General features: G+C 45.7%; 1 protein-coding gene across 3 annotated transcripts in view; it reads right to left on the bottom strand.

The window, feature by feature from the left end:
• THSD4 (thrombospondin type 1 domain containing 4) overlaps positions 1-12227 on the bottom strand; it is a 449507-nt gene that overhangs the window by 129481 nt on the left and 307799 nt on the right. Inside the window, exon 1 of one of the 3 annotated variants that reach the window (XM_081838820.1) lies at positions 9998-10339. The exons of the other annotated variants lie outside the window; for them this stretch is intronic. Within the exon in view, the coding sequence (XP_081694946.1) occupies positions 9998-10069 (72 nt within the window). The 5' untranslated portion in view covers positions 10070-10339. Of the gene's footprint in view, positions 1-9997; positions 10340-12227 lie in introns of those variants that run through there. 3 annotated transcript variants of the gene reach the window in all.

Consider the following 12227-nt stretch of genomic DNA (forward strand, 5'->3'; position numbering starts at 1 on the left):
TGCATTATCTCTCCAACAGTAAGGGAAGGAAGTCCTAGGGATGGGGAAGAAATGCAATTCAGTTTGCAATTATACCTAATTCATCCTTTCCAAAACAATACGTGAAGCAAAACACAGCCATCTTTTGACATTTGCACTTCTCCAAACTTCACAATGAAGTCATCTGGTCAAGTAATATGTCCAAAAATGAATATACTGTACATTAAAACACAAAACTGAGTGAAAATAATGTATGCAATATACTATACAGTGGTACCTTGGGTTACATACGCTTCAGGTTACAGACTCCGTGAACCCAGAAATAATACCTCGAGTTAAGAACTTTGCTTCAGGATGAGAACAGAAATCATGCTCCGGTGGCGCGGCAGCAGCAGGAGGCCCCATTAGCTAAAGTGGTGCTTCAGGTTAAAAACAGTTTCAGGTTAAGAATGGACCTCCAGAATGAATTAAGTACTTAACCCAAGGTAACACTGTATAAGGGGAAATTGTTTTGCCAAAAAATGCGTATTCAGCAAAATTGCATACAGCAGTGTGCATAACAGAAGAAACTCACATTTGGAGGCTGATGAATTTTCATGAGGACATTGCAAACAGATATGGAAATGCAGACACTCAGACTGAAAATTTAGAAAGTGAGAAACTGAAACTGAAATTGACAGAGTTGACCATCCCTAGTTCCAACACTGGCAGAAATTACTTGGTCACGGAGCAATGGATCCAAACTACAAGAAAAAAGATTCCACCTAAACATTAGGAAGAACTTCCTGACAGTAAGAGCTGTTTGACAGTGGAATTTGCTGCCAAGGAATGTGGTGGAGTCTCCTTCTTTGGAGGTCTTGAAGCAGAGGCTTGACAACCATATGTCAGGAGTGCTCTGATGGTGTTTCCTGCTTGGCAGGGGGTTGGACTCAATGGCCCTTGTGGTCTCTTCCAACTCTATGATTCTATGATTCTATGATCTGAAAAATAACTTAACTAAGAAAGAAAGAAAGAAAGAAAGAAAGAAAGAAAGAAAGAAACCCCACCCATGAGAATTTCACTAAATTATTTCCCTCCCCTTTAATAATTTTCAAATGTAGTTTCTTTTTTCATGAATTGATGGGGAGTGGTAAAAATATAGAAGAAAATTTCAGCACAGCACTGCTTTGTTCATGTTATGCTGGATTTTCCTACCAGTTTACTTTTTACAAGCACTTCTTATTATCATGTTAATTAAGAGAGAGGGAGAGGTGGCTAACAATGCTAATGAGTAAAAAAAGAACAGCCCTCACTATGAGAGCAGAACAAGAAATTGGAACCCAGGATCCAACACTGGCAAAACGGAGACTTTGATCCATTGATGGGATTGCAGAAGAGCATTCTGAATTTTCAAACAGGTTCAGCACCCTGTGTATAAACAGAGTTGCTCTCAGTGTTTCTGTACTAAGTTATCCTTTTTCGCTTGCTAGGATTCTATCTTTTTAGTTTCCAAAAGAAAAGCACAATCATTGTATATGCATAGAATCATTCAAAGGGATCCAAAGGGTCATCAAGTCCAATCCCCCATTATGCAGGAATCACAACTATGAATCCCTGGCAGATGGCCATCCAACCTCTGCTTAAAAACTTCCAAGGAGGAAGAGTCCACCACATTCTGAAGTAGTCTGTTCCATTGTCGAACACCTCTTCGAATCAGAAAGTTCTTCTTTGTCATTTGAATTCATTGGTTTGGGGCCTACGGCCTGGTACAGCAGTACCTGGTACAAGCTTACTCAGTCTTCCATGTGACAACCCTTCAGGTACTTGAATATAGCTCTCCTACCACCTCCCTATCTCCTCTTCTCCATAGCCAGCTCTCTCAGCCGTCCCTTCTAAGGCTTGGTTTCCAGACCTTTTATCACCTTGATCACACACAAGTATCACCGCCAAGTGTTTGAGTTTCTTTGGGAATGAGTTAGCATAATTTATCCTGAAGGGTAGTAATTAAATTACATACACCGGGGAAGAAGAAGAAAAACTTTATTCAACTGAATCTGCCAAAAAAGATTGAAGTTTACACATGGAATTGCATAAAATATTCTACAGTTTCAATTTTTATGATTTATTTATTTTATTTCTACACTGCCCGTCCTCTCTTTGGCACCTAGCACAGTGTACAGGTAAGCAAAAAATTCAAACAAAAATAAAATATTAAAAACATTGTACGATATAATAGCACTATGCATTGACTCTTATCTGAATAATGAGGTGGATTGGAGTACTACCAACCCAGATTGCACCACTAACAAGGCATGTCAAGGTGGATCAGAGATTCACCCATCTTCTAACTAGCTCAGTTTTTCCATAAAGCTAAATGCATGACCAACATCCTCACCTTTCTCTTTATTTCTCTGAGAACCAGAACCAGAACCAGAACCAGACTGACTGAACAAACACTCAGCGTTCAAGGGGGAAGAAGGCAGTGAGGCGAAGGGAGACGGTGGAGAGACAGGAAGTCATCTTTCATTTTGATAGACAGGTCTAACCTTTAATTACAGCAAATTATTTCCCCTATACACACCAATCAGTGATTTGGGAAGAGAAAGGAGAGATGCTGAAGGAAACACATGGATCATCCTTAACCTCTGAGTTTTGGCTGTGACAGAAGGAGTTGGACAAACAGGGCCCCCAGAACGCTCTGTCAGAGCAACACTATATCTCTAGGCAGCCTTGCTCAGCCAAAGGGCTCCGGGCTGGGTGAGTTTCGTCCACTCCAAATTTACTGTGGTTCAGGGCCAGCTCTACCATGAGGCAGTATGAGCCTCTGGTGACAAATCCTGAAGGACAGAAAGGGGCTAGAAGGGCATGCCTTGTGGTGTGTCCTGCAACCCTGAGGCCAGCTTCCTGCCCCAGCATGGCCAACGCACCAGTGAGAAGGTGTGAGGTGACCCGCCTTAGGCAGCATGCGCCACATGGGGCAAGAGATCTTGATCCGGATTCAGCTTCAGCTAAACCAAAGACATAGATGAAAGCCAAAGCCAGGGGGAGCAGTGGCAACACATGAAAGAACGCCCCCTTTTCACCAAGACTCTCTGCGGAAGAGGGGCCCTCCCACAGAGAGGCTGCATTGCCACTGGCCTTCATGGGCCCGATCTGGGGAAGGCATGGGTGGCAAAGGTTGTTGGGCCAGCAACAATCTATCCCACACATTTCGAAGAGTTAACTCTTCCAGTTTGTGCTTCTGTTTGAACAGAGCTCATGGTCAAGATAAAAAATATGCCTGGATTTAGGCTAGGCCTGAAGTTGAACTCACAACTTCACCATAGACTGACCTTCCTTGGGAATCTGCACTTTGTGTATCCTAGGCCTCCTGTCTTTAACCCAGGCAAAGAAACAAATTCTGCATTTGTTTGTTTGTTTGTTTGTTTGTTTGTTGCGTTTATATCCCACCTCCTTTTCCAAGGTGTCACACATGGTTCTCCCCCCTCTTCATTTAATCCCCACAACAACCCTGTGATGTAGGTTAGGCTAAGAAATGGTGACTGGCCCAGGGAGCTTCATGGCTGAGTGGAGGCTAGAACCCCAGACTCCCAGGTCCGAGTCTCTAACCACCACAGCATGCTATCACTGTTGAATTCAGTGATTCAAAAGAGCATTGTCCCACAACCCAGGAAACAGCCACACCAATTCTAGGGGGTGGAAGCGTTGTCAGCCCCTTCAATATTAGCAGGGGGCTCCAACCCCCCCTCCAATATTATTGGGGCAGAGGAGGCCAAACTGCTGAGCTGAGTGCAGTGCAGAATCAGAGGCAGGCTCCTCCTGAGCGCTAGAGAGAAGCCATTACTATTGAAGCTACATGGTACTGGGCAAAGCAGCCTCCCGATGCCGCGCCTCCTCCCGACGTCACACGCACAATGCGCCTCTGCCCCCCTCCCCAATCTTTGGCACAATGCACTGCCTCTGCCAGGAAGCATAGCCCGTAATCCAGCTACAGCAGAGAACCCGAAAGGAAGGGTGGGTGCCCTGATGCTAACAGCCAAAAGGTCACACAGTTACTCAGCAAATAATGAGCCAGGTCCATTTCCTGATGGCTTTCTGGTGGAGATGCAGAATAATTCCACTGGCACACTTGTCTCTCCCAGACAGAGCTGCGCACACACAGAAGAACAACTTGCCAAGAGAGTGCTCCACATAGGAATGAGCCAAAATCATTCTACAGCCAACGTGCTGAGGGGGGGGGGGGTGTGAGGTTTTTTAATAGAAATGGTAGACCAGAGTTTCACAAGAACATCTAATTAACATGTATTGTGAGGCTTGAAAGCCATTTGTGTGTCTCATTATGTCCCATGGTATCTGAGAGCTTCATGGCAAAAAAAGCATTTCCAGGTTGATAGAGGGGGAAATCACAAACACCATCTTTTTAAAGAGCTGTTTGAATAGGATGCATATCGTTTCCACAATGGGGGAAAGAGTTGGTCAATTATTTTGGCATTTTTGCAAAAATGTGCCTTGCTTTCAGCAGGACTTGGGGAAAATATTTTAAATTCCTGGGGGTTGGTATAAAATTTCAAGGTGTCATTTGTGCACAGGGATAGACAACTGTTTCAGATTCTGGGGAAATCATTTGCCTGCGTACCTGGCACCTCAGCACCTGAAACTCCCCAGCCTTCCTTTTAATATTATAAGACTCTAGGAAAGGAAGGAAACTTCATTTGATCTAAAGTGAGCTGTCTTGAAGGTGTGTTAGGGATGATATTTCTAAAAATATACAGTAAAGTACTGCCACAGAACATATGTAACTAATGCAGCTTGTATGATGTTGACTTAATAGGAAATACTAATAACAACAGTTTGGGTTCTTGTAAAAAAAAAAAAACACACCACAGCCTTAAACATTGCTCTATTTTAGGACATCATAACATGCAAGTACCCCGCTATTCCCTGACCTGATCTGGAGGCTGGCGGGGGGGAGAAGCAAGCTTGCTTCTCCCCCCCCCCACCAGCCCCACAAGCTCAGGGGATAGCCGGGAGGCGGAGCGCCACCACCCCACTATTCCCGGACCTGGTCTGGAGGCTGGCGGGGGAGAAGCGAAGCTTGCTTCTCCCCATCGCCAGCCCCACAGGCTTGGGGTACAGCAGGGCAAGCCGCTGCCCCATGGAGGCTAGAGAGGCTGTCCCTGAAGACAGAAGAGGGAGATGGAGCACTCCGTCTCCCTCTTCTAGCTTGGGGATGGCTGCGCAAACCTGGGGGGGAAATAATTTTTTCCCCCTTGATTTCCCCCCCAAAAAACTAGGTGCGTCCTATGGGCCGGTGCGTCCTATAGGGCGAAAAATACGGTAGATATTTCACAGTTATTGAGATTTCACAAGTTTTTATGGCATTTGATTTAGCTTGTAAAATTTGGCACTGAGAAGATCTGGAGATCAAAGCCAACAACTTCTTCCTCACCTTCTGCTTTGCACATTTTTCACACCTGTTCACAACCATTGTTCTCTTTTGCTGCTGCTTAAGTGCCATTGGCACGATCACCTGACAGCGCCCTCTAGCCAATCAGATCTGACTATGTGACAACATCACTCAGAGTGAAGAGTTTGGAATAAGGTGAATTGAAGGACCACCATCCCGTGTTGACTTGCCTACACACTGCGTGCGTCAGCAGATGGCTTGCTCCACATCCAGCTGTCTTCAGAAGCCCAGCTAGCAATGACAAAAGAACCAGGACTTCTTAAGTTTGACACCCAGGCTGTGGAATTCCCTGCCCCAACAGGGATGTTTCTGTGATGTTTTCTCAGGAAATTGCAGTGATTTTTTTTAACTCTGTGAAGTGAAGTTTTTATTTACTTTTTATTTATGTTTTCTGCTGGCTCTGGTTTGTGTGTATGTACATATTTTGATGTGTTTTGCATACACTCTCAATTTGTGTAGCTTTTTCTTCTCCCAAAGATATCCCACAAACACCCCAAAGTTGATGTGCATTGCTATTCAGATGGTGTATTGCACTGCATCTTGTGACTGATTATGTGGAGCAGAGGTTACCTGCCCCCCTCCCCAATATTTTTTCAAGTTGGCACCCATGCCTGCAAAGCAGCAGAGGTTTAGAACCAGGGTTTTCCTTCTTCTAGATGGGCTACATTCCCAGGTTGACGAGCCCCATCTTCCCCTCACTTCCTTCCACAGCACGGGCAGAAACAGCCTTCTTGACTGTCTGACCCATTCTTGGTCTTACCTGCTCCATCCGCTGGAGCCTGTCTTTGCAAGCAGGGGAAGACCGTAACTCACTAAGGGTTTGAGACCCATCAGCCACCCTACCCTCACCTCACCTACTGTAGCTGGTCAGTGGAAGCCATTTCCTGGGGTGTGGCTGCTGTCACATGATGACAGCTCCTAGGAGCCACAGGTGAGAGCTAAATGCAGGGTGGGGACCAAAGGTGGGGAAACGACCCTAGAAAGAGCACATGTCCCCACCAGAGGTACTACCCTTCCCCTAACACCCCATACACAGCATTCATATACATTCAAAGCTGGAAAATAAAAAGTTCAAGCAAATATAGAAAACTTCCCATTGTCCTGAGTGCTGGTACAGAGGGAAAGAGGGAACCACATCTCTGATGCTCAGGTGGCACCACCAGAAAAGGACTTTGGGGCAGAGGTCCAGAGCTGCACTCAGCAAAATGAGCAGCAGGGTCCCCAAATGCAGCAGGGATAGTTTGCCCCATTTTGAAATCAATTAAAGAGGAGGGCATAATCATATTTGAAGTAAACAAAGTTAAACACATTAGCGCTTAAATCCCTGCCCCTCTGTGACCATTAAGAGCATTAAGTGCAGAGTCTTAAGTGATCCCTGCACATTGCTGGTGGGTGTCTTTCCATGTTGTGGCAACTCCACAGCCTGCTGCCACCAGGCACCGAGATTTTCCCCCTAACTCTGCTCCAGCTGGCTAGTTGTGTGTGACTGGCTGACTGGGTTGGTGTAAAAGATCCAGTTTCACCGAGTGCAGATTGGCTGGGTGGCCTCGACAACGAGGATGTGCTCCCTCTTGTCCTCATCACCCCTCAGGCACACACACAACTTGAAAGACTGCTAACCTAGGGCAGAGGTGACCACCTACTTGGATGGCTCTAAAAGAGGATTGGGCAAATTCAAGGAGGAGGAGGAGGTGGCTACTGATGCTTATGAGCCATGATAGTTATGCTATAGCAGATATAGTCATGGTTGGCCACTGTGAGAACAGGATGCTGGACTAGATGGGTTTGATCCAGCAGGCTCTTCTTATGTTCTCATTTCCACATCCATTCACTAAAGGGTACCAACAATATCTGCTCTGCTGTGAAGGGACAGCTCCCCCAGGCCTCCTCTTCCTCCCCTGTCCTCTGGGGGCAGCCATTTCATCGGAGTGCCTCAGTGGGAGATATGGCAAGAAGGGTTCACGCCACCAGCTTTGCTGAAAGACCAGCTGCATCAGGCATCACCTATCTCTGAACTGTGCCAGCTGCTCATTATAAGAAGAACTGAGGTGTCCCCCTCCCTCTTCTCTGCCTGTCCCTTTCCCCTTGTGTGTTGGGGGTGTGTGTTTTATTGGACTGTAAGCCTGCAGGCAGGGACTGTCTTGCTATATTTGGTTGTATGAAAGCTGCTCTGAGATCCCTTTGGGCCGAAGAGCGGGATAGAAACGCTCTAAATAAATAAAATCAATAAACTGAATCCCCAACAGGAGAGGCATGTTTTGTGGGTAGGATGGGAGACACAAATGTTCACAAAATGCACTCTCGCCTTCCATTCAAGCAATGCCTTAGCTCTTCTGCGACTTTTATCATAGGTATGTTTACTTTCTTTTCTTTTTTAAAGCAAAGCAGATTCTGCTCCCCCCTCCTGCCCCAGCCCCTATTTCAGAGACAATAAAGCAGAGCCTGTTTTCACATTCTGCATGCTCTGGGGCCAGAGAGCTAAATGGACTGGGGAAAGTCTAAAGCGTGTGGCAGCCGGTTTCCAGTGTGAAAACATTCCATGTTGCACCTCCTCCTCTGGCAATTCATTTCCAGGTAAGAGCACAGCCCTCGCTTTAACGGATAATAAGGGGAACTGGCAGCCCAACTCTGCCGTTCTGGATTTGAGCTTTATATGGTTTTCTCAAGACCACATGTGTGCTCTGCGGTGACAGAAATACTTTCCATATGAGCAGCCACAGTCTCTCTCTAGCCAGGGCAAGGTAAGTCGGGGGGGGGGGGCTCCAGCTAAGTCATAGAGCACATGCTTCTCATGCAAAACCCCCGGTATCTCCAGGGTGAGGGCTGAGAAAGACACACACACCCTGGAACCCTGGAAAGATGCTGCAGTCAGTGTATGCAATAATGAGGCACCTGGATCAATGACCTGACACTGATAAAGGCTGCTTCCCATGTTCTTATGTCAGTCATATTTCACTGTTTGTCACCCATGGCTGTTACGGTATAAATCACATAGTGCTCTTGTGGGATAAAGCCACAGCTCAGTGGTAGAGCATCTGCTTTGCATGCAGAAGGTTCCAGATTCATTCCTCCATATTTCTGGGACAGACCCCATGTGAAATCCTGGAGAGCCACTTTTGATCAATGTGGACTATAATGAGGTAGACAAGAGAGCCACTTGATTCAGCATCAGGCAGCTTCCTTTGTTCCAAGTCCATCTACAAATTCAGTAAGAAAAAAACCAGTGCAATAAGTTTAAAGCTCTTTAAGAGCAATCCTGGGGCAGTGGGTAACCTCCTAGCATCATGAACTTCTATGTACTCGAAATTAGTTCAGACTCTGCTCCCAGGCGACCTATGAATTTATATTTAATTACTGGTACATCAGCCAAGGCAATTGCCAACCCAGAAGGACTTCCAAATAAAGCTCTGGTTTCAGAAATTGCTGGACTGATTCATCCTGCATCTCTCGACAGGCACACAGTATATGGCTAGGAGTGAAAGTGATCTTCAGCCTCAAGCCAGCTGCCGGAGGCACAGATGTAAGCTCAGCTCACTCCAGCAGCAGTGAAAGTAGCTGAGATGAGCCTATAAAGCTGCTGGAAATGTCTGACAACACTAACAAAAGGCAGAGCTTGAAAACAGAGTCTCTGTTCCTCCCAAGACTGACACTTTTTCACTAGTTTTTCTGCACACAAGACGACTTCTGTCCACTGGTCATTATAAGCAGACATAAATGTGTACTTTAATTAGACAACTACAACCAGCATTTTCATGGTAGTACTTAGAATAATCGAACCATTTTTTGTGGCGTGTGGTTTTCCAAATCCATGTACTAGATCTCTGAGATTTTTCATTTAAATACGAGAACATTTGACATGGAAAGCTTGGATATTAAACACAAAGAAGGAGGCCCCAATGATTTCAAATCATGTTGTCTTAAATTAAATAAATCACAGCATGTCTACTCAAAAGTAAGTCCTGCTGAGTACAAGAGAACTTATGTAGGATTACAACTTCCATAAGAAACCGTAACAATCAACAACAGTAACAGTAACTATCAAAAGTAACAAGAATCCAACTTCAGATATTCATTTCAATACGAATGTAACCAAACACATTCTATATAAAACCACAAACATGCATTCCAAAACACAGGCAGCTTTCACAATTCCTTTGCTAGTGAATCCAAGACTTCTCAAAACATGTGGCAAGGACATGCTCATAACTAGAAGGGTTGGGATATTTCCCCAAAACAAGCTAACAAAAAGTAGTCATCAGCAACTTCCATCACACACACTTCTTCCTACAGAACCCTCTAAGTGCACAACTTTCACAGAGTGTTGCAAACTGTCCAGCATTTAAAGTTATTCCTACTGTTCTGCAAAGCAGAAAACACAACACACCTCTTCCTCAAACAAAGCAAGGTGAACTAACTTTTTGGCAGCTGGCCCTGTCCCTTCCTTTGCACTGATGGCATGTAGCACAGCCACCATGCAAAGCAACCTGCTGTCTTTTTGACAGGACAAGGTGGGACAGAAGAAGGACCCTGAGAACAGAGATGATTTCTAACAAAGTGTTACACTCAGCTTACCTCTTCTTCAGGTCTCGCTAGCCACACAGCTTGAAAGTGAAGCAATGTCAATAGCAGGTAGCTGGAAAACATGATAACCGAAGCTGACAAGTCTCACAGGGTTGGGATCCCTTTTCATCAAGCACTAACAGCTAACAGATGGACTGGTCTCTCCAAAGTGTATCCTGGTCCTGCGCTGTTGCTCAGTGCATGTCTCTCTCTGCTGCCTCACTCACTCTGCTAACTACCGGGAGCTTCTGAGCTCAGCCACTCTGCTCTGAAGACAAGTGGTAAGCTGATCTTTTCATGTAATGACTTCTCTCTGCTTGGGGAGGGGGCTCATAGCGGCAGTGAGCTAAGGAAAGTGGTTGGGCTGTGTGTGTGTGAGTGAGTGAGTGAGTGTGCGTGCGTGTGTGTGTGTGTGTGTGCGCGCACACACACACACACACACACACTTAGTATTAAGAAGGGGAGGCACCAGGAAATGGGCAACAAGAAGTCTGGCATCTGCTCTGATTTATAAAACTTTTAAGAAGCTACAGTAACTCCCCCACCCCTGCAAAAGGAATCTCACCAGTGCCTTATTAAGTTAGGCAGGCATGACTGGAGGATTGGAGGCTGAAGGTGCCTCTGGACAATTAAACAGTGAAAGCTTTTCAAGCAGCTGCCACTGCTCCAATTCCTTGCTATCTCCCCTCCCCAACATTTCTAGGAAATAATCAAGTATAACTTATTGAGAGGAAATGCAGAAAACCCCAGTTTATAGATACCCTGAAAACCTAACATTTCTCTACAGTAATACTAAATGCTGCAAGATATATACCTGCATCAATGGTTATGCATCCCAAGCAGACAGCTTAGGAGAGTCATCAGTTAGCAGCTCCTGTGCAATATCTTGCCCAGCTTCCACTTGTCCCAACTGCCAACTCCATAATAAAAAGACAGGTGTGGAATTGGAACTTGGCAGTAATGAACTTGGGCAGCGTGGGGAACAGGCTGAGGCCTACCACATCCACTCCCTTCTTGAACTGGCCCAAGCCAGCCACTGACAAAGGCTATAACCACATGATGGAGAGCAGTTCTGCAACAGCCCCATAAGCCCCATATTCCCAGTTGCTTGTTGGTAACATTAGCACATACTCTACGCAGGGGCTAAGAAAGCCAGTAGGGTCAATGTCAGCACCTATAAGTTGTGGGGATCTCAGCATCTGATGGGGCCGCCAACCCCAAGTGCCCAGCTCCCTTTTATTTATTGATATGGATTTCTCTCCACTCTTCAGCATGCACTTTCAAGGTGGGTAACATACGGCTTAAAACAGCAAGCAAGCTACATAACACAGCACAATGCTGAATAACCAATTAGACTATACCAAGCAACAAGCAAAAGCAGCAGCAATGCTGGATTTGTACCCTGGTCTCCCAGGTCTACCCACTGTGCTGCACTGGCTGACTATTGTCTGATGTGTATTCATACCATTGCTGATTTGTTCAATTGTGTTATAAAATTTCAATAATAATAGAAAAAGAACAGCCAGTTCCTCATCTTCCCTAGGGCCAATGGAACAGAAAAGACAACAAACTCCCTTGCTACCACCCTTCTTCAGCTAGCTGTATGTGAGGTACCTCACGAGGAGGGGGCGCTCAGACAGGGACCTTTAAAGCACAGAGCTGTGCTTGGAAAGAGTACAGCAAAATGACAACAAGGTGTGGCTTCCCTAGGGAGGGAGTTCCAAAGTCTGGGAGCATCCACCAAGAAGGCCCTCTCCCACATCCCCACCAAGCGTACCTGGAAGGGTGGAGGGCCTCCCCTAAAGAACTCAAACCCTGGCAGGTTCATAGGAAGGAACACGTCTTTCCAATAGCTTAGATCTAAGCCATGTAGGACTTCACAGGTGAGAACTAGCACTTTGATTTGTGCCTGGAAACAGACTGGTAGCCCATGGAGCTGTTGTACCAAGGGAATTGTCTTCTCCCTATAACCAGCCCTGGTTAACAACCTCACTGCAGCCCTTTGAGACAGCTGAAATTTCTGACCCCTTTTCAAAGGCAGCCCCATGTAGAGCATGCTACAGTAATCCAAACGGGATGTAACTAAAACGGGATGTTTTAATGTGCTTCATTTTTAGTATATGTGCTGCCAAAGCGAGCACTCACATCCTTCATTTTTGACCCACCAGAATTATTTCCTTTTATTGTCTGCAGTACATTAGAGTGAACCTCTGAGGGCAGATGCCCAACCTTTGGTCTCTTG

The sequence above is a fragment of the Podarcis erhardii genome, assembly GCF_964252035.2.
Source record: "Podarcis erhardii genome assembly, chromosome: 14".
Classification (NCBI taxonomy): domain Eukaryota; kingdom Metazoa; phylum Chordata; class Lepidosauria; order Squamata; family Lacertidae; genus Podarcis; species Podarcis erhardii.